Source organism: Cololabis saira, chromosome 21 (genome assembly GCF_033807715.1).
Source record: "Cololabis saira isolate AMF1-May2022 chromosome 21, fColSai1.1, whole genome shotgun sequence".
Classification (NCBI taxonomy): domain Eukaryota; kingdom Metazoa; phylum Chordata; class Actinopteri; order Beloniformes; family Belonidae; genus Cololabis; species Cololabis saira.
The window spans coordinates 12,670,886-12,693,064 of NC_084607.1; the positions used below are offsets into that span (position 1 = coordinate 12,670,886).

Here is a 22,179-nt window from a genome sequence, read left to right on the forward strand (position 1 = left end):
TGTAATTTATTTATGACATGTTTGCATTGACATCTTTGATTTCCATACAAACTTGTGTAAAGAAAGCCTGTGATACCAACAATGGGCAGAGTGGGGCCGTGTTGCGCTTTCAAAAGCGCTGCGTGTAGCCTGAATTATGGTTCCTGCGTTAAATCGACGCAGAGCCTACGCCGTAAGTTACGCGGCGACGCGCACGTACGTAAGCGTCACCGCGTAACATACGGCGTAGGCTCTGCGTTGGTGTAACGCGGAACCATAAATCAGCCTTGTGTCGGAGCTATGAGGAAGTGACTGACTCCACAGCCAGCAGACTCCTGTCAAGATGGCCCCGAGTGGACTGAAAGCGGTAGTGGGAGAAAGTAAGTGATATAGTCATTTCATCTTATCAGGTTTCAGTGGTTTATTACAACGGCAATCAAATACACATTTTAATCGGCTTTTATCTTGCAAGAAGCTGGAGAATTCACACGGAACTCCAAGACAAATCCGCGTTTCGACGTCGCTCCACCGGATGATTCTTCCTGCTTCACTCCTAGTTAAAATGCGAACGTTACAGATTGATTAAAAATACAAAAATTATAAAAGATAAAAATCAAAAAGGATTATTTTCAAGATGCTTTTGTTACTAACAGTTTTTTGCCTCTGTGTTGTTGTAACGCGGAACCATAAATCAGCCTTTTAGAAATAAATGCCATGACGTCAGACACCTGTTGTGACAGTATAAACTCTTGCTATTTAAAAACCAAGTTCAACATTTCCTGAAATGAATTTAAGCAACCATTTTATAAAAGTCTTAACTTTTATTTTTAATATACGTTTTAGCTGAACTATTATGCTCTTTTTTTAAAACCATAAAAACAGTAACTGATATAACATTATTTGAATAGTTTGTAAGTTATATAATCTTAGAAAGTAGTTTGTTATATATGTCGTCAATGAGGCCAATATTTGCTTTTTAATATATTGCAGAAAATCCCAGTTTTTTCACAGTTGTTTTCTAGTAAAGAGAGAGATTTTCAGTTCTTGAGTTTCGATCAAGAGACAGATATGATCTTGTATGTGCGTCAAAGATTGGAGAAATAATTTCTGATTGTAAAAATGTTTTCTGAGGGCAGTGTGAACACATATGAATAAAATCCCCTAGTGTCCACTAGTTTTTTAATATGGTCCTTTTCTTTTCTGTCTTTATCTTAAATAGTGTAAGTGTAAAACTTAGAAATAATGGCAATTTGGTCTTGCTTTATGATTTTTAAGCTGATTGTTGATAACCTTAGCCTAGAAATCTAGACATCCTGCTGGCAAATTTAAATTTGCTTTGCAAGATCTACTTCTTTCTAATGTGGGTCTGATCTATCAGGCCGGGCAACCCCGTTATCCACCAAAATAAAGTAATATGATGGAAGTCTCAACCTTTCTATTTTCTTAGTTGTGAATCTGTTGTCATTGGAAATAAACTCAAGGGAGAAATGGAGGGGCATTTTGGTACATTTGCTACATAAAACAAACCTAGGTTGCTAAAATGGTGTGGTGGTTTTGTGCTTTGAGTGCAAGATACCCTGTCAGGCCAGTCATTATTTTATTCATTTGTTTATTTATTGTCAAACAAGATTCATTAATACATAATTTCAGGAATCCAGGATAAGATGTTTGTTAGGGATAAAGTAATACAAAAGGATTTCAAAGACCCTGACCATTTGCAGAAATGAGTAATGGTTGTGCTTAATATGATTGTAAATGAGGAAATACAATGAAGAACATCTCTCATCAATCTAGTTCTTCATTCTTATGTTGTTTCTCACACTCCTTCCTTCTTTCTACTTCTAAAGGACACTGACAGTTGCACTGACAAGTGGTTGTGGATCAGTGCTTTTATGGTTCAGGATTTTCATGAAGAAACTGTTAAGCTGAGGATGTAAAAGCCTTTATCCTGATGAAAATATGATGCCCTAAACAACATTCATACCATTATTGACTCATGTGAATTATTTAAGATCAATTCGATTTTTTTGGAAAGGTAGTTCCAGCATATAGTGAAAACAGTCCTCCAAAGTGTGGTACAGTAATGTAGGGGCCTTTTGAATATATGCTTTCACTGTAATTTTAAAATTCTAGTACAAGGAAGTTGCATCAAATTCTTCTTTTTTTTTAAGCACAAGTTTTAAATATGGATTTCCATTGAAAGTTCCTGATTTTTAAAGTTAGAGTGAATAATATACCCTTAAACTTGAACATTTAGGGCGTTTCTAAATCAATTGCCACAACATTTTAATTTGATGTCTCTATGTCCTTGTATCTTACTATCAACTGTTCCTTTGAAAATATCAAGGAACATTTTTTTTCAGTTTTTGTTTACATATATCTTTTAGGTAGCTCCTTGAGTATACCACACTTTTAGTGGGCTAAATTAATCATTTCTGAATGCTGAAACCAATAAAATGAATCATGTACTAAGTTAACAACATGAATTGGTTACTTTTGTTTTGCAAGCGGCTTCATTTGTGTCTGTCTGTCTTAAAGTTACAGCTAAAATTTTAATACTTGTCACCTTTGCTGTCTAACTTGTTTTGTAATGTAAATATTTCATATTCCTTCAAATCTCCAGAAATTCTCAATGGAGTCATCAAGAGTGTGAAGAAAGATGGAGAATGGAAGGTAACAGTTTCCCAAATATTGATCAAGAAAGCTGTTTTTTTTTCTCCATTCTATAATAAACTCACGAAATCCTGTTCATCTTGTGGCTTTCTCTAGGTTTTGATTGTAGATCACATGAGCATGCGAATTCTGTCATCTTGCTGCAAGATGTCTGATATTTTGGCAGAGGGGGTGACAAGTAAGTTTTTATCTTGTGGGGCATAGGAATAAAACTCCTATGAGTACAATATCTGAAGGTGGAGATTAAAAATAACTACGGAAATGTAGTCTGAGCTGTTTAGTAGCCCACATACTAACTGGTTAAGGTTAAGCAGAATGAATGAAAAAAAAAATGTGGAGCAGGATTAAAGAAACAGCTAAGGGATAATTGCTTTTTTCTTTTTTTCCTCTTTCCTCTCTTTTCTTGTTTTTTGTTTTAGTTGCTGGTCAGTATATAAAATTCTTTAAACTGAAGTCTTTCATTTTTTTCTGTTTTCTAGTTGTGGAAGACATCAATAAACGAAGGGAACCCATCTCCAGTTTGGAGGCCATTTATTTGATTACACCAGTGGAGAAGGTTAACTGTTGCATTTTTGTCAAAGCACCCATTTTTTTGTTTTGTTATGACCACATGTGTGCAATTAAGATTTTTGATTCTTAACAGAATATAAATACATATTTTTCAATTACAGTCAGTACGTGCTCTTATCAATGACTTCAAAGACGCAGCCTTTACTTACAAAGCAGCGCACATCTTCTTCACTGACAGTAAGATGGAAACATTTATAGATATCAGCTGTTGTTTTAAGATATACTGTGGAAAATGCTTTAAGTTACAAAATGTAAAGGTAATCTCAATAAGCTACTGTTTTCCTGTTTTCTGTAGCCTGCCCTGATGGCCTCTTTGCTGATATTGGAAGATCCAGAGTAGCCAAGGTTGCCAAGACATTGAAAGAGGTCAACGTTGCATTCCTGCCGTATGAGTCTCAGGTGGGAAATGTTCTCTTCTTTTCTTAATCTTGAGTAATATTTTTGTTAAACATATTTGATTCCCATCTGTTGTGGGCTTGATTCCACATGCTGTTCATGTGCAACAATAGTTTAGTCAATGACTGCGTTTACATGCAGTCAATAACCCTTTTAAAACCCGAATATTGGCAATAACCCGAATTTGCACGGCCATGTAAACACCAATAACCCCTTTGAATAACCAGAATTTGCTCATATTCCGGTTTTTAAAAACCTGAATATTACCCCTGGGTTACTCCTTTTAAAACCCGAATATTCGGTCATGTAAACGCCAAACGGGATATCCCGATCAAACGGAACATGAATTAGTTTTTCGCGCATGCTCTGTTCGCAAGGAATCTTGGTCTTTTGAGTCCAGGACGTACTTATAAACATGGAGAAACGTAAGACCACGCCACACTTTTGGAGTGAGGAGGAGACTAATCACTTCATAAATGTAATGAAGGATATGAACATTTTGGCATTTGTAGACGGTAGAAAGTACCGGGATAGTGAGATTTACAAGAAGGTGAGCGAAAAGTTGCGCGAAGCAGCATTTGTTTTTAATTTGGATACAGGAAGCAGAAGCGGAAATGACGGGAATTGTGTTATGACGTTCTCCGCGCGTCGCTGGTTTGATCCAGATATCCCGAATGATTAATTACCATGTAAACGGAATGTTTCAGTAACTGGAATATTAGCAATAACCCGAATTTTGACTGCGTGTAAACGTAATCAATAATAGTCTTTTTGGGGTTTGTTGCTGGACACAATTGTAAAAAATGTGTATCAACATGTTTAAAACAAAATAATCTTGCTTGTATCAGGGTTTCTTTTTTAATATATATTTATATTAAGAAAATACATGGGAAGGGGGTAGAAAGAAGAGTCACAGGCCAGAACTCATACCAGGGCTGATTGTGATGAGAGTCTCTATCCTCCATACACAGGGCACTTGCTCCTTTAGTTGATTTGCATTTACATAATTTTATGTAAAGTAAGGACTAGATCATTGGTCTTCATTCCTCAAGACTTCAGAGTGCTGCAGAGTGCTGGGGTTGATCCCATCTCATGCTTGGCTCACACGTACATTATGGAAGTGTCACCATTCCTTCACCTTGAATGGGGCGACGTCAGGCATTGCTGAATTGAAATGTGGGTTCTACGTGTCACAGTGGCAACATTGCCTCCTTAAAATGTTGGGAAATTTTCAACTATTCACATTTCAATTTGACCATCAACTTCAACTACACAGGTGGTGCTTGCCAATGAGATTGCACATTGAGGTGTAAACCAAAGCCTTATAAATTCATCACATGGAGATGAAAGAAAGCGCTCCATGTTTTTTTTGCTATAATTTATACTTATCAAATTATGCCCATTGATAATTTTTTAAATGTTTTAATTCATGTAATTTTTCTTACTGTGAAAATATTGAACACTAGAGCTAAATTGTTGTTAAGAAAATGTGACCTAATTGTTCTAAAGCTTGATCCCTTACCTACCTGCAGGTGTTCTCCCTGGATGACCCAAGTTCCCTGTACTCGTTCTACAGTTCTAAGCCTTGTGAAGGTAAAGACAAAATGATAGAAAACCTGGCAGAGCAGATTGCGACACTGTGCGACACACTGAAGGAGTATCCTGCAGTGCGATACCGCAAGTACGGAAGTTAATTACATTTCTTTTAAAGTAGTTTATTATGGACTTATTTGCTGATTCACATTTGTTTGTTTTGTTTAATTATTATTTAACTGTCCCTCTAAGGGGACCTGAGGAAAATGCTAGACTGGCTGATGAAGTTTACCAGCACCTTACTGCTCATAAAGCTGACAACCCAAGCATGGGAGAGGTAAGGAAGGAACTACCCACAACCCGTGCCAAATCTTATATGCTCTGGTTCAAAAATGACATGAATTTACATACTGCATTTTCGGCCAACATCAACTTTTTCATGCTGGACATTAAACTTCTATTGGGTTTTTGTGCTTCTTTCTCTTTGGAGATTGTGGTTGTTTCTGTGGTTTCTGGGTTTTAATTTCATGATATCTTTCCTCATGCTTTGCTGAACCTTCCCCCTTCTGCTCCTCTCATCTTTTCTGTCTTTTCTTAGCTGATATTTCCTTGCTACCGAGATCTTGACAGGCATGTATTACCTTTCTATTTTTGCTCCCATATCTCCACATTAGCATCCTCTGATCTCAAAGAGTTGTCTTTAATAAATTTTTACCAAGCAACGATTACAAGTCTGCAGAAGTGCTGCCTTTCACTGGATCAGGCAGTAATACACAACTGCTTTAAAATGTTTTTATTTATTTTCCTTGCATGACAGATTCTTGCACTTATTCCCATGTACAGCAAATTAGAAGATCACTGATTGTTGGATAGTTTTAATATTTACTCCCCTCCCCCCCCCTTAAGGGTCCAGATAAAGCGCGTTCTCAATTACTGATTGTTGATCGCGGGGTTGATCCCATCTCACCAATTCTACATGAGCTGACCTTCCAAGCAATGGCTAATGACTTGCTGGATATCAAACAGGACATCTATACGTGAGTGAAAATCCTACTATACAGTATATTGGCTTCTACTAATTTTTTTTCGGTATATTTGTGTGCCATGCTTTTTACACTATTAATGCATAATCCTCTGTGTTTTTTGTGTGCCACTATTGATGTTAAGTTACCAGACAACTGGGATTGGGAATTCACAAGACAGAGAAGTGTTACTGGACGAAGATGATGACCTCTGGGTTCAGCTCAGGCATATGCACATTGCCGATGTCACGAAGTGAGTTGATCGCAACTACATCCTCATGATCAGGTCTCACTGCAACACTTTCCATCAACGCTTGTCCATTACTTTCTTTTTGTTTCTCAATTTAGGTATGTATGTATGTTGTTGTTGAAATAGATATTATAAATATTAAATATTAAAATCAAATTCAGTCCTGGGTCCGTGTATCTTTTGGTCATTGGATTTTTCCATCATGAGTGGGAATCAAAAAACAAAAAACGATTGGTTTATTTGATTTTCCTTTTAAAACAAAAAACAAATATTGAATTACACTGCATTTTTTCTTTTTCTGTGTTAATATGATTTAACAAAGATTCAAAATACGCTTAATTTTCGTTTTCTATTTCATATAAGAAAAATTAAATTACTAGTCAACAGGAACGAAAAAACGAACCAAAAACAACCGTTTATTCATATTCAGTGCAGTGTTTGGCGGGTGTGCTTGTGAGAACTGGGGTCCCTGGAGGTCCTGGAGAGCCAATGTCCCCGTAGCGCGAGGTGTCCCCGGCGAGGTGCAGTGTTTGGCGGGCTGTCTGTGAGTGTCCTGGGGTCCCTGGAGGTCCTGGAGAGCACAAGTCCCCGTACCGGGAGCTGTCCCCGGTCTCTGGGTGCCTGGGTCCTGGTCCCGGGACTCGTGGGTCCCTGGGTCGGGTCCCGGGACTCGTGGGTCCCTGGGTCGGGTCCCGGGACTCGTAGGTCCCTGGGTCGGGTCCCGGGACTCGTGGGTCCCTGGGTCGGGTCCCGGGACTCGTGGGTCCCTGGGTCGGGTCCCGGGACCCGTGGGTCCCTGGGTCGGGTCCGGGGACTCGTGGGTCCCTGGGTCCTGGCCACTTTCGCCCGATTTTCAGACACTTTGGCCGGCTTTCGGCTTCCTTCGGGCCCGCCTCTGCGGCGCTGCTCCCCCCGACCACCGGGGGGTTTGCAGCGCCTCCCTCCCGGTAGCGAGACCGAGTCGACCCGTCCGCCCCAGGTGTCCCCCCACGGAGCCCCGCCGCGGCCGGGCAGGCCGACCTCCGACGTCGGCTGCCGCTCTGGCAGTGGTGTTAGTCCTCCGGGAAAAACAATGTTTTTCAAACCCTACCACGCCGCATACAGCTGAACCGGGGCCTGGATTGCCGGTCACCCCCAGCCCGAGCAGACCCACCCGCCCGCCCAGAAAACGGTGCGTCGAGGCGGGGCGAGGTTCCGGCCGCTCCCGAGGTCTCCCCGCACGGGGCTGCCGAGACCCGAGTCCCGTTGCTGGTGGATCGGAGGTCGGCCTGCCCGGCGGCGGCGGGGCTCCGTGGGGGGGACACCTGGGGCGGACGGGTCGACTCGGTCTCGCTACCGAGAGGGAGGCGCTGCGAACCCCCCGGGCCCGAAGGAAGCCGAAAGCCGGCCAAAGTGTCTGAAAATCGGGCGAAAGTGGCCAGGACCCAGGGACCCACGAGTCCCGGGACCCGACCCAGGGACCCACGAGTCCCGGGACCCGACCCAGGGACCCACGAGTCCCGGGACCCGACCCAGGGACCCACGAGTCCCGGGACCCGACCCAGGGACCCACGAGTCCCGGGACCAGGACCCAGGCACCCAGAGACCCCAGACACTCACACCCAGCCCGCCAAACGCTGCACTGCACCCGGCCAAGACCGGGACCACGTCCCGGTAGGGGGGTAGGCTACTTGGGCGTTCCCTTTGCCTCCTGGACCTCCACGGACCCCAGTTCTCACAAGCACACCGGCCAAACACTGCACTGATCCCGGCCAGGACCGGGGACAGCTCCCGGTACGGGGACTTGTGCTCTCCAGGACCTCCAGGGACCCCAGGACACTCACAGACAGCCCGCCAAACACTGCAGCTCGCCGGGGACACCTCGCGCTACGGGGACACTGGCTCTCCAGGACCTCCAGGGACCCCAGTTCTCAAAAGCACACCCGCCAAACACTGCACTGAATATGAATAAACGGTTGTTTTTGGTTCGTTTTTTCATTCCTGTTGACTAGTAATTTCATTTTTCTTATATGAAATAGAAAACGAAAATAAAAGCGTATTTTGAATCTTTGTTAAATCATATTAACACAGAAAAAGAAAAAATGCAGTGTAATTCAATATTTGTTTTTTGTTTTAAAAGGAAAATCAAATAAACCAATCGTTTTTTGTTTTTTGATTCCCACTCATGATGGAAAAATCCAATGACCAAAAGATACACGGACCGTCCTGTGGCCTGTTTTTCTATTTCGTATTTTTGATCTGGGCCTAAAATTGAAATATGAAAAACCAGACGTTTTTCCGTTTTTTGTGTTATAATAAAAAACAAATAACAAAATAACCAGTCCCTTTTTCATGTTTTGATTTTTGATTGCCAATTTAAAATGGAAAGAATGAATAATACACGGATTATTCACTCATTCACACAACGGTTGTCGGCGGAGCTGCCATGCAACAGCGCTGGCCTGACAACCAGGAGCAACTGGGGGTTCAGTGTCTTGACACACTTTGGTGGACACAGGAGGAACTAGGGCTTGAACCACTGACCTTCAGGTTCATGGGTACACGCTGTACCAATGAGCCACCTTCCCCTGGAAACATGGGGTTTTGTGATTTTTAGCCATTACCATCTTGGCTTTTCAGAGTTTCAAGGTACTAACAGAGAACTCACAGCTGTGTGCTCACTCATACAGCCTTATGGTGTCCAAGAACTGGTTGCTCACTAATCATGTGCTTGCATGTCAGTCCATCGCCTCTAAATACGTTGTGAGGGGTCTGTGGATAAAGCCCTGAACACCATGTTTGCCCATAAACAGTAGCTTATAAAGTATCTTGCATAAGTTTACAAAACAAAGAAAATTACTTGTCCTTTTCTAAATTCATTCTCGCAGGAAAGTTACAGAGCTGCTTCGCACCTTTTGTGAGAGCAAGAGAATGTGCACAGACAATGTAAGTTCTATTTTCTTAACTTGCCTTTTTTCAGCTAGTCTAGATTTCAGTTGTGGAACACAGGAATTATAGTGATGATGATGGAAGTGTGTGTGTGTGTGTGTGTATATATATATATATATATATATATGTGTGTGTGTGTGTGTGTGTACTATATATCGTGTGTGTATTTTTGCTTTCCAGGCCAACATAAAAGACCTGTCTCAGATGTTAAAGAAGATGCCGCAATATCAGAAGGAGCTGAGCACGGTGAGTGATAAATAGAAAAACCTAATCTTTTGGTTTCTTTATGTAATTATTTTTGTTTAGAACCAGCAAACTGTGATCATTAAAAGTGTATTTGTGCAACATTATAAGTTTTGGTTTTAATTGCTTATCTGTGTACATGCTTTATATTTTTTTCATAGAAACGATTGTAATAACTGAATGTTTTATGTATTTTTTTTCACAGTACTCTACTCATTTGCACCTTGCAGAAGCTTGTATGAAGAAATTCAAGACCTCTCTTGACAAACTTTGTGAGGTGGAGCAGGTCAGTTTCGAGTGTACAATGGAAATTAAGCATTTTTGACCGTGTCTTCAAAGGTTTGACCTAAAGCCACTTTGGATTAAACACTGTTGTCATCATAGAAACCAATAGCTCTAAAAGAGGAACAAAAATAAGTTACATTAAGCTCCCTTGTTGTTGTCTGTCTTTGTGTGTTGTTGGTGAAACAGCATCAAAATGGGTATATTTTAAGGTGCAAGGGATCAGTTATAATGCCCACTTTGTTACACTGACACCAAGTATCTTACAGAGAATCACTTAACTCCAAGCACTCTGTAACCTCAAATTGACTGTCTTTATTTTTAGCTCTTCCAGTCGTATGCTCAAATTCCCCCATTACTGTGTGGGGATATTTAATGGAAAATCATAATCATAATGTTGCATAAGAAGCTTAGTAGCAGACATCATCATCCATATGTTTAGAGAGATGTAAAAGGAGATGTTATGGCATTATTGTAAGTGTAAAGGCTTGCATTAGACATGTACCGTACTTTATTAATCCCTTCACCAGTTGGATAAAGCTGCTGTCCAGACCACTGCCTAACTCTGTTGTGTAGTTTGTGTAAGCCAGACATGCTTCCAGAAGAAATGTATTCTGCCACATTTAGTACTGTTGTCAGATGAGTCACAAGCACACAGGGAATGATGAGCAAGAGATGCCTAACAGTATTATGAGATGCCAGTGTTAATGGGACCTTTTTTGTATGAGTAAATCACTCAACTTCACTAATGGATGGTCTGCATGTCTGAGAGCTTCCTCTTAAATCCATTGGGTATGTTTTTGGCTCTAAGATGGACGGTGTGATTCAAACAGCAACAGTTCTTTCAGGTGCCAAGTATTATGCATAGTTTAGGGAATCCAACCACAAATATATTGCAGTGTTGTTAGTAGCTGTTGATAATGGACCAGAGATGTCATCCACAGGACCTGGCAATGGGAGCAAATGCCGATAGGGAGCCCCTGAAAGATGCCATGAAGAGCATTGTTCCAGTCCTCCTCAACAATGAAATTTCAGCCTATGACAAAATCCGTATCATCCTGCTGTTCATTTTCCACAAGAAAAAAGGTTCGCCCTTGTTGCAGCAATTTTTTTTTTAGATTTTTAGGAAATGTTTCATTCCTTTTTTTGTATACAATAGCAAACCAGTATATAACTGCCACTGAGTGAATAGCAGCATATGAAACATGTGAAACATAACAACCTCAACCATGTTCACATACAAGTTAATCCATGCAGGCATCGGAGAGGAGAACCTTGCCAAGCTCATCCAGCATGCAAACATACAGGACAACCGGAACATTATCACCAACCTGCAGAACCTAGGCTGTAACATTATAGCTGGGGTAAACTGCTTAATTACAATTTGGTTGCAGTCCAAAATTTATTATAATGCTACTAATGAATGTATTCCCTAATAATTTGTTGCATGCATAATGTTTGTGTTAGGGTTCCAATGCTGGGAAAACACTGCCAGAACGCAAAGAGAGAACAGAGAGTACATATCAACTCTCTAGATGGACACCCTTCCTCAGGGACATCATGGAGGTATTATTTCCCAATTTAGTTTTCTGAGGTTTGAGTTTTAACCTCTTAATTTTGCTTTCAGTACTTAATGCTTTTTTGGTTTATGCTTTGCAGGATGTCATTGAAGACAAACTGGACAGAAAACAGTGGCCATTCATCGCTGATCCAGCACCAATTAACACGACCCAGACTGCAGTCAGGTGGGTTCTGGAAAAGCAGAGTTTTAATTTGTCAGAATTAATATGTGCATGGAGGAAAGGGTCTGTATTTTCTTTTCTTTCTTTTTTGTTAATTAAAAAAAAATAAAATTCAATGATCTTATTTTTTATTACCGAATGAATGAAAGAATTAAGTTGAGCAGCAGACAGATAATGTTGAAAGTAAAAGCTTTTATCCGTGGAACTAAGTGGGCGTCGAGCTTTTGCTAGAGTGCGCTGGGATTTAAAAGGTCAAATTAAGTCACCTTTACTTTAACTGCTTTGCTTCATGGAAATTCCCATTATGATGTACAAACCACAGACCTGATAAAAATAATTTGCACAATGTTTGTAAGCTTTTTTATTGGTGCTTTTTTTTACACAAGTGCAGAATTAAAGCTGTGTTGTGTTGTGTTGGTAACAGTAGGATATGAGTGCCACATGAAACTGGGAATGAAAAGTTCAGTAGATTTTACTTTGACCCATGGACTTTTATGAAAACCAATTAGAAAACATACTTTATGCAACATTGTTCCTTGTAACCAGATGTGGAAAAACCCACACAGTTACAATTAATGTTAGATCATCATAACATAACAGATTTGTTTGCAAACAGGCCTTAGTTCTGTTAACAGGTGCCTATCACTCAATCATTTTTTTTTTCTCCCCTAACTGTTTTGCAGCAGTGCACGTTTTGGACACTGGCACAAAAATAAGTCTCCAACAGAATATCGCTCTGGCCCACGGCTCATTATTTTTGTAATTGGTGGAGTGTCATACTCGGAAATGCGTTCTGCCTATGAAGTCACTCGAGCCACTGATGGGAAGTGGGAAGTGCTCATTGGTAAGCAGTTGCCTTTGAAGGGTTCAACCATTCTCTCCCAAAAATATTGCCTTTTCATAAATATCAAAATTATTTTTCTTTTAACAGGCTCATCACACATCTTGACTCCAACCAGCTTCCTCAACGACTTAAAGAGTCTGGACCAAGATACTCGTCCTGAGTCGTAGATCCTGAGCAGGGAAGGACACAGAGTAAATTGGGCACCTAGTCGTTCGTTCGATTGATTGCTGTTACTGTATTATGCATATCTGACATTTGAAGTGAATTATGAAGATACAATCTAGATGTAGCTTTGAAAGAAAATGATTATTTTCTCTATTTTATTTTAGAATGATCTTTTTTATGTTTGTTTTGAATTTGGTATATATTCTATTTTCTTCTGATTTAAAAAAAAAATATATATATAATATATAAGTAGATATAAGTATTATGTTTCTTTTCCAAAATGATATTTTTTCTTGACACGTATTTGATCTACTGAGAAACTACTACTGAGAAAAACTAGATTGTCTTCACACTTTATCTTATGAAAATAATTATGTCTAGTGAGAAGAAAATAATATATATCTGGGAAAAGTTTTCTCAGACAAAGAATCTAAACTGCTGTGATGAAATGTCATTGATAAATATACCATGTACTTTAATATGTAGTCAGGAGCTTGTGGCGTGGGTGTTTTTGGTTCTTCAATCATTAAAAATGGATAATAAAAAATGTTTTGTTTCAAACTGTCATGTGCTTGTGTCCAGATGACCTTCAGCTGCTTAAAAACACTCCATACTCTATATGTCTGATCCATCTTTCATTTACTCTAGTCACAAAATGGTTTTAAATCAGTTTTAAAATGTAAATGTACTTTATTTATATAGCCCTTTACAGCCACCTCCAGGTGAGCCAAATTTTAATATGGAAAAACTTCCTCTGGTATCTGCTTTCAATATCTTTGACCTGAAGACATCACTTACGGTATTTGTTCTTTTATTCGCAAATTGAAAATTATGCTGCTCAAGCTGATTATTTTATTAATACATCTGTCATATCTCTGGCAGTCTTGTCAATAATCATGCACAAGCGCAACATTAACGATTTCTTTGGGCTTCAAAAATGACCAAACATGAACTCAAGTGTTAGGCAAAAAGGAAGAACGTGTATATGTACCAATTAAAGAGATCATCCCTCTCCATACTGAGGATTATGTTTTCATCTGGGATTACAGACTAATGTTTAGAATGGGTCACTGATTTCAGAGATGGTGGCAGATTCAGCTCCATTTAAAACCCTCTCATATTCAGGATGTGTTTAGAGTAGCATCAGTTGGAGTCATTTCCACTCAGTTGAAAAGTGTTGGATGGTTTCTCCAATCCAAGGAAGATTTAATTTTTTATGTATTTGTTTATTTTGTAACATGGTCTCCTTGTCTAGTGTTTTGTTTGAGATCTTCAGACTTTTTTAAAATTATATTTATTTTTTGTTATTGGATTATTATTTTTCACGCCATCTGCTGGAATGGATTCAAAATCAAAAACTGCCGACATTCAAGTAAGACATTTTACATTGATAATTTTTATAATTATTTATGTGCGGCCAGGAAAACCTGTAGGATTACCTGGTAGGGATAAAAAACTAAGATATACATTTGATAAAGATGCAAAAAAAGAGTTTCAAACTAATTTAACGAAAAAAATTATTGACAAGTCGTGACAATTGACACTTATTCTGTTACCTCCTATGTTCAAAGGAATCTTCAGAGGAGGACCAGATCCTGAAAATAATCGGTTACTCGCAGCGTGAACGAATGGATGAACAGCGATGCTCTTTGGCTCCTGTTAAAGTTTCCACAGGTGGGACTGTACAAATGTCCTTCACAATGTGGTTACATTGACTATTCATCATTTCATTTCTACACCCCACAGGCTCAAGCAGTGAGATGCTCTGTCATACCTCGGACAAGAAACATGGACACCACGTTGAATTACAGGTGCTGCTGGCCAGAGAAAAATACTGAGCCTGAGAGAAGAAATATAGAGCTGGGTGCATGCACCTGTACAGGTGGTGGGTTAAATAATTAACTGAAAACTCTTCCAAAATATCCCTTGTTTTCTCAGGAACCTGGGAGCAATAACCATCATGGTTCTGCACCTCAGATTTCTGTGGTCCAGAGTACTCCAGATAGAAACAGGAAGCATCTGTTGATACCAGACAATCAGTTACAGACTCCTCAGCGTGACCGCTCCAATTCTTTCAAGGTTTGTTCTGTCCATCTCTGTCATTGTGGTGCTTTTAAGAATTTTCATTGTAGTAAAATCTTGTTCATCCTCTCTGGATTAAATCTTCTTCATCACAATATTGTATGGGGAAAAAAAGACGGAATCATCTGAGGAACAGCAGAAGTTCATGAATATGATCATGCTTGGACAGCGTGGACGCATGGATGACCAGTGCTGCATTTTAGATCTCACCAAAAGTGCTCCCTGCTCACCCAAGCATGCAGACAGAACCCCAGCTGCAAGTGAAAACATAGGTAGAAACATTAACTGTTAACACTTATTGATATTCAGCCTTTGTTTTAAAAGTTATTTTAATCAAAATGTTTTCTTTCATTTTAATATTTTAACTTCCAGATCCTGAAATGCTCTTCAACCTTTTGGTCAGCACACAGAGCCATGGGTTCGATGATCAGCGAGTGTGTCTTCCGTCATTACCAGGATTACAGAGTGAAAATTCTCATGGAAGCTCAAGCGACTTGTGTTTTATGGTCTCTAAAGTGCAGGTCAGTACAGCTCTGTTTCATTTAAGATATATTGAGATATATAGTTACCAAAAAAAAGTCCCACATGTAACCAGAATCTATCCTAAATATTACACAATCAATAAGGTTGAGAACTGTATTTTTATTTTCATGGAAATGACAAGGCTGTTAAAGCAGCACTATGTAACTTTTCAACCTTAATATAATATTTCCAGAGTCATTGAGATGGTACATAAACTTACAACAGGTTTAATAAGATAAGATAAGATATCCTTTATTTTCTCCCTCAGTGGGGAAACTTATTTTGTTGTCAGCAGTACACTTAGCACACACATGTAGGGGAGGGGTAAAAAGACTGAAAAGTCAGAAATAAAAAAATATATAAAGAATACAAAAAGATACGTATAAAATATGTATAAACAGGATATGAACAGTATATACAGTTAAACAGTCCAGAAAAGCAGGTGGAGTGTTGTGAGGTAGACTGGCAGATTGACAGATATTGCACATCTTATATTATTGCACATATTATATTATTGCACATCTTATAGTCCACTGGCTACTGAGAGCAGGCCTTGTTGTACAGTCTGATGGCAGCGGGGAGGAAGGACCTGCGATGCCTCTCGGTGGTGCATCGTGGGTGACGAAGCCGGTCACTAATGGAGCTCTCCAGGGCTCTGACAGTCTCATGAAGGGGGTGGGAGACATTGTCCATGATGGAGGACAGCTTAGCCACCATCCTCCTCTCCCCCACCACCTCCACCCGGTCCAGACTGCAGCCCAGGACAGAGCCGGCTTTCCTCACCACCTTGTCCAGTCTCTTCCTCTCTGCTGCAGCTGCTCCAGCAGACCACCCCATAAAAGATGGCAGACGCCACCACAGAGTCATAGAAGGTCCTCAGGAGGCCGTCCCTCACTCCGAAGGACCTCAGTCTGCGCAGCAGGTGGAGTCGGCTTTGGCCCTTTTTGTATAGGGCCTGGGTGTTAACAGTCCAGTCCAGTTTATTGTTCAGGTGAACACCCAGGTACTTATAAGAGTCCACAATCTCTATGTCCGTTCCCTGGATGTTCACCGGCGAGGGGGGGACTTTGCGCCGGCGGAAGTCCGCCACCAGTTCCTTCGTTTTTCCAGAGTTAATCTGGAGGCGGTTCCGCTGGCACCAGTCCACGAATCTGTGATTCAGTTCTCGGTACTCCGTCTCGTCTCCGTTGTTAATGAGACGGACGATGGCGGAGTCGTCCGAGAACTTCTGGAGGTGGCAGGTTGATGTGTAGTGGGTGAAGTCGGCTGTGTAGACGGTGAAGAGGAAGGGGGCCAGGACGGTCCCCTGTGGAGCTCCGGTGTTGCAGATCACCGTGTCAGACACACAGCCTCCTGTCCTCACAAACTGTGGTCTGTTTGTGAGGAAGTCCAGGACCCATGATGTCAGCTGCTGGCAGACTCCAGCATGGTGCAGTTTCCCCAGCAGTTCTGGCTGGATGGTGTTGAAGGCACTGGAGAAATCATAAAACATGATCCTCACAGTGCTTCCAGCCCGCTCCAGGTGGGCCAGGGACCTCTGCATGACGAAGATGACGGCGTCCTCAACTCCGATGCTCGGAGGGGGGTTGAGGTGAGAGTCCTTGGAGCAGAAGAGGCTCCAGTCGGGGGAAGTTGCAGCAGGGCTGGGTGGGTGGTGGGAGGGGTGTCTGGTTGTTCAAACCGGTTGACACCTCTGTCATGGTCTGAGGGGTCTGTATCGCCTTCACTGCACTGCACTGCATGTAACTTTGAGGGGCATGGTAGGAACCCTTCCACACTAAAAAACTAAAACATTTTACGGCTTTGACTGCTTTACGGCATACGTCACTTCCCCCTCCTTCCCGATTCGTAGTCGAGACGAAAGCTGGGCGGGGCGTAGAGCGCAGCTCCGCAGAAGCTGGTATCATGGCTGAAGCAGCGAAAAAAACTAAGAAAATAAAAGTTTTATCGGAGGAGGCGAAAAAAGAAAGCGGGAGAGTAACAAGCTAAATGCCCGGACAAAAAAAAAAAAAAAATGCTCGGACAAGAATAAACATTAGCCCGGCGTTCACTCGCTGGTGTGCAATGAAAGATGAGGAGGGATGTCCGACAAGAGAGACAGAATTGTTATGATACAAATGTAAATGTAGAGTTCTATGTTCAATAAGAATCAAAATTAGAATGTTTTCACATACAGGGGATTCGTCTTGGGTTCTAGTATTTTTCCTGAGAACTGTAAAATTGTGCAGGGCTGATCGGCAAAATATAAGGAATGGGCATTCAGTTATTCACAGGTTATAAAGTATTTTTTTATTTTGTCAGTAAGTATGTTGGACTACTAATTTATTAATTATGGTTAAGTCACCATATTTTGCACACAAGCCAGGCCTGGCGAAATTTTTTTACATTTAATGGTTTGCATTAATGGGCGTGGCAAAATGGCTCAACAGCGCCCCCTATAAAAATTTGTGCCTCAAGCCCCACAATACGGTTTGACGTACATGCACGAAAATCGGTACACACCTGTATCATGTCGCAACTTAAAGAAAAGTCTCTTGGCGCCATGGCCGAAACCGAACAGGAAGTCGGCCATTTTGAATTAATCAAAATGTGGGTCTCCATCCTGTGACGACGCACATTACTTTTCTCTTTCTAAAACTTTCTGTGGCGACGCTAGACGCCAAAAAGCACACCCCCCCTTCATCTGATTGGTCCACATGTGATAGTTCCTACTTTCTGCCATAACTTTTGAATGGTTTCACATAGAGTCGTGACTCGTGGGTGGTGTCATCGGACTGAGTTTTGAGTCATTGACTTTCATTGGCATGACTTAGCCCTGCCCCTTATTCTGATTGGTCGATTTGTGATTGTTCCTATTTTCTGCCATAACTTTTGAATGGTTTGACATAAAGAGTCGTGGGTGGTGTCATCGGACTTGGTTTTGAGTCTTTGAACATAATTGGTGCAAATTAGCCCCGCCCCTTCATCTGATTGGTCGATATCTGATAGTTCCTACTTTCTGCCATAACTTTTGAACGGGTTGTGATAAAGACGTGGGTGGTGTCATCGGACTCAGTATTGAGTACTTGACCTTCATTGGCCTGAATTAGCCCCGCCCCTTTTTCTGATTGGTCAATATTTGATCCCCTATCCCTATTTTCGGGCATAACTTTTGAATGGTTTGACATAGAGAGTCGTGGGTGGTGTCATCCGCTAAATGTCCAGGCCTGAAGAATCTACATGCAAGTCATACAAGCGCTTCCACGGCAATACGCCTGAACATGCACAAGGGTGCGAGGGCCCGTTCATCGCTGCTTGCAGCTTTAATTTTATGTTTGTATCTTCTTTAGAGACTGAAAAGGGGAGGTTTTAATGAAAATCTTAAGGTTTTCTTTAAAACTCCAGTTTTAGAAATGATTTCTAACAAATCATGGATTAAAAAGAGATACTGCTCTCGTGTCTTTTTCAGGGCTCCAGAATGGATGACCAACGGTGTTCCCTTGCTCCTATCCAAACCCCAAACACACAGCGATCACCAGCCTTCTCCAGACCAAGCTCAGGCACAGAGCAACCAAAGAGTAAAGATGAAGTATCTCAAAAACAGGTTTGTTTGGGTTTTCTCTCCCATTTGAGTCTCCATCCCATATAAGATAATTATTCATTTACATATCTAAAGATATATTATTTACATTTTCTTACTTAGATTTCGACTCCAACTGACCTTGAGGACCTTTTCAAGTTAATGAATCATTCACAAGATGCTCGAATGGATGGACAGCGATGTGTGTTAAATGTTAATCCGCAAACCCCAACCAAACACCAGCTCAGTCAGAGCATGATGCCCCAAGGTTAAAAAAGCATGTTTTCCCATTGTTTTTAATATCTATAATATCATTAATATATCATCTATATATCATATATGATATCAATAACTTTATTGATATGGTATATTGACATAGCTGTAATAATTGTGTACACGTAGAAAACCCTTTTTTTCTTTTTTAATTTCACCAATCAACGCTCAGATTCAGATAAGCTCTTCAGCTTGCTGGCTAATGCTCAGGGCCATCGGCTTGATGACCAAAGAATATGTCTTCCTTCATTACCGGGAATACAGAATGGAGGTAGCACATCAACATTAACTTCTGCAGAGAAGGATGCAAGCAACTTATGTTACATGGTGTCAAGAGTCCAGGTCTGTCCCATATGTAGCATAGTCTATCTACTAAACTATTATGAAGTATTTTTGACACTTTTTTTTTGACACAAGCGATCCATTTACTACCTAAAAAGTGTTACAATAACTTATTTTTCTCCCACAGGGCTCAAGGATGGATGAACAGAGATGTTCAGCACCCCAGATCATCAAGAATCAGAGGACCCCCTCTAGTCAGAGCAAAGATTTCATGTCCAATACTTTTATTCACCCTCCCCAGAGCTCTGCCCCCTTAAAAACCAACCAACATTGTCAGGTCAGATGTCCTTATGCACACTGTAATCTGTATATTTTATTCCAGAATTTCTTTTTGGCATTTTAAGTGGTATTGTTTATTTGCTAAGTTTTTGGAAATCATCTTACTTGCCATTGCTTTTGCACCTTCACCTTGTCTAGGATTTGTCTCCACCTGACCAGGAGTGGTTCTTTAATATGATAGGAGATTCACAAAGTGGACGCATGGAAGAACAACGGTGCTCTTTACAGTCCAGCCGAAGTACACCAGCCACGCCAGTACACGGTGGAGGAGCTTTCTATAATGTACCTTTAGGTCAGGAAAAACAAAAAAAACAAACACAGGGTATGAATGTGTGTGTGTTTTTCTGTCTCTGAGGCAGCAGGAATAACTCCTGACTCTCTTCAGCTTGTGCAGAACCTGATGAAGTCATCAAAATCGTCACCTCTACTGAATCCCGCCAACCAGCATATCAGCGTGTTTCTGTCCTTCCAGACAATGGGAAATCCAAAGAAAAGGAAAATGGAGGAAATATAAGAGCTTTAATGCTAGTAAGTTGGTGAGCTTGTTTGCTGCTTGGAATCTCAGGCTTTCCCTCTGCTGGTGTTTCTTAGAATACACAAGGTGTTTTCTTTACTAAGAACAACTTAACATGTGATGTAGAGAAAAAACAGGAAACTTACTGACTTTTACAATTTCTCATTCTAAATGTGAACAGGCTCCATATTTTACAACACTGATTTAAAGAAAAAAAAAACTAACCTGAAATTCCACCTTCCAGCTCTGCTCTATGTAGCTTTCTCATAATGACACAATTTAGGTTTGATATAGTAGTTCTAGAAAGACTTGACATTGACCGATTTTTTTTTGTTTATCTATTTCTTCTTTCCAAGGCCTCTACTCCATACATCACAGTGGATGAAGGTACACCTGACTCCTCCAGGAAGTTGTATTCTAGGAGTACTTCTCAGCCCCAAATAGCTTCTTTATATTCTGGCTCTACCTTGGCTCTACCAAAATCAGCCTCGTTTACTCCTGAAACAGAATTTCAGAAGAATCATAGTTCTTCAGCACAGGTTAATTTCTCAGGATAAGTATTTGTCATTTTAGTTCAATTGAAAGTGTGTTGTGAGGAGAAACTATTTAGAGTTCATACGCGATATACCGTTTTCTGTATATGGATCATATATTTTTGCCAGTTTGGTTAATCTGTCATGACTTTCTTGGAAATTCGTCTACGTCAAAGACACTGAAGCTCAGTATGTATGATTTAAGCTTGAATAGGTTTTAAATCATCACCTCCTCAGTTCTGGGTTTCAGTTTGTGAGATATAAACTCCTTTTTTTTTTTTTTTTTTTTTTTTTTATAAACTCCTTTTTTTGAGATCAATGTATGATTTTTACATATAAAGTGGGCTTACAGCCTTTTTGTGCTTTAAGTGAATCTGTTCTGTGATTTGTTAAGCTTATGGATGCTATATATGAATAAATGCCTGTCACTAGAAAAAAAAGATGTGAATAATGACATGTTCTTTTTTTTCTTTTTACAGTTGAATGTAAAGGTCTCCTTGAGCATCACGCCACCGCCGGTAAGCTCTCCCACAACTTGGGAAGAACTTTAAGTCCACACAAAAGCTATTCTTAATGTAACATTGTTTTGTTGTCTTAAAAAAACAACAACAATCAAAAAACAATATTTATTTAACTTTCTTTTTTGTTGAAGGGACTGAAAAATGAAAAATATCAGATTCCAGAAATCTTTCTAACACTACGTGCACCAGGAGATAATATCGTGATACCTCTGAATCCAGTATTTGGCAGACCCCTAACCCTAGACTTAAATCTTATCCCCAAAAAACATGTTAAATCCAAGCACTGTTCTCCAAGCCGTGCCAGTCCCAGGAAAGTCCATTCACGGCCATCATCTCCTTACCGAGGTTCACCCGCCAAGTTTGTGACCCCCCTTATCAGCCCTGATGAGGACTGCTTTTCCCTGATTGAGAAGATACACACAGCCCACCTGCAAAAAGGAATGCCCCAAGGAGGACAAAATGCTAAAGAGTTTCAGGAGAGGGAAAAGGTAGAGCAAAGAAAGGGAAAGGGGACTGGAAAGAAAGATAAGAAGAGTGGTTCCAATAAATAAGAGACATTGGACTTGGAATACAGGAACAATTATGGAAATTACCAATGAAACATCAGTATTGGTTTTGAAAATAATGTCACATTAGAGTTTTTGTTGTTTTCAGATGCCCACAGTAATTAGAAGCTCCTGCTAGGGTTATATTATAAGTAGTTTGATGCTAGAATTTGACATACATGCAGGGTATGCACTGTTGTCTTTTAATTTTTTTGGTGTGGGTGAAAATGCTTAGGTTTGTGTCTTATTTTACTTTAAATTTGCAATGTATACTATATACACAGAATATATATTTATATAGCTCTGTTAAACTATGTAAGGTTATGACAAAATGCATAATGAAGAATTTACAATAAAACCAAAATAATAAACTAAAACTTGC

The 22,179-nt window shown here is 40.4% G+C and overlaps 2 protein-coding genes and 1 long non-coding RNA gene across 3 annotated transcripts; all 3 read left to right on the top strand.

The window, feature by feature from the left end:
• Nucleotides 1–274: 274 nt before the first annotated feature.
• On the top strand, nucleotides 275–13,188 carry stxbp2 (syntaxin binding protein 2). Its single transcript, XM_061711766.1, has 19 exons — nucleotides 275–359; nucleotides 2,603–2,652; nucleotides 2,749–2,830; nucleotides 3,132–3,208; nucleotides 3,324–3,399; nucleotides 3,518–3,621; nucleotides 5,151–5,299; nucleotides 5,404–5,488; nucleotides 6,058–6,188; nucleotides 6,319–6,426; nucleotides 9,291–9,348; nucleotides 9,532–9,597; nucleotides 9,800–9,880; nucleotides 10,821–10,962; nucleotides 11,134–11,240; nucleotides 11,344–11,442; nucleotides 11,536–11,621; nucleotides 12,302–12,462; nucleotides 12,550–13,188. The coding sequence occupies exons 1-19, from the start codon at nucleotides 323–325 to the stop codon at nucleotides 12,627–12,629; spliced, it is 1,779 nt and encodes a 592-aa protein (XP_061567750.1). The 5' UTR covers nucleotides 275–322; the 3' UTR covers nucleotides 12,630–13,188.
• A 596-nt stretch (nucleotides 13,189–13,784) lies between these two features.
• LOC133422590 (uncharacterized) lies at nucleotides 13,785–20,224 on the top strand. The gene is made up of 12 exons (XM_061712606.1): nucleotides 13,785–13,999; nucleotides 14,199–14,301; nucleotides 14,374–14,438; nucleotides 14,566–14,706; nucleotides 14,825–14,981; nucleotides 15,082–15,230; nucleotides 18,680–18,814; nucleotides 18,914–19,058; nucleotides 19,236–19,405; nucleotides 19,533–19,682; nucleotides 19,823–19,976; nucleotides 20,070–20,224. Exons 1-12 carry the CDS (start codon nucleotides 13,967–13,969, stop codon nucleotides 20,222–20,224), a joined length of 1,557 nt encoding a protein of 518 aa, XP_061568590.1. The 5' UTR covers nucleotides 13,785–13,966.
• A 336-nt stretch (nucleotides 20,225–20,560) lies between these two features.
• On the top strand, nucleotides 20,561–22,118 carry LOC133421738 (uncharacterized). The gene is made up of 3 exons (XR_009770695.1): nucleotides 20,561–20,737; nucleotides 21,211–21,249; nucleotides 21,384–22,118. It is a non-coding gene; the product is annotated as an uncharacterized LOC133421738 (long non-coding RNA).
• Nucleotides 22,119–22,179: the final 61 nt, after the last annotated feature.

Excerpts from the sequence above, each read along its gene's own strand:
- stxbp2 (XM_061711766.1), top strand. The coding sequence starts at position 323 with ATGGCCCCGAGTGGACTGAAAGCGGTAGTGGGAGAAA. Across the intron at positions 2,831-3,131 it reads TTTGGCAGAGGGGGTGACAA|TTGTGGAAGACATCAATAAA; the intron begins GTAAGTTTTTAT and ends TCTGTTTTCTAG. Across the intron at positions 11,241-11,343 it reads GCTGTAACATTATAGCTGGG|GGTTCCAATGCTGGGAAAAC; the intron begins GTAAACTGCTTA and ends TGTTTGTGTTAG.
- LOC133422590 (XM_061712606.1), top strand. The coding sequence starts at position 13,967 with ATGGATTCAAAATCAAAAACTGCCGACATTCAA. Across the intron at positions 14,707-14,824 it reads ACCGCTCCAATTCTTTCAAG|ACGGAATCATCTGAGGAACA; the intron begins GTTTGTTCTGTC and ends GGGGAAAAAAAG. Across the intron at positions 19,977-20,069 it reads TTTCTATAATGTACCTTTAG|CTTGTGCAGAACCTGATGAA; the intron begins GTCAGGAAAAAC and ends GACTCTCTTCAG.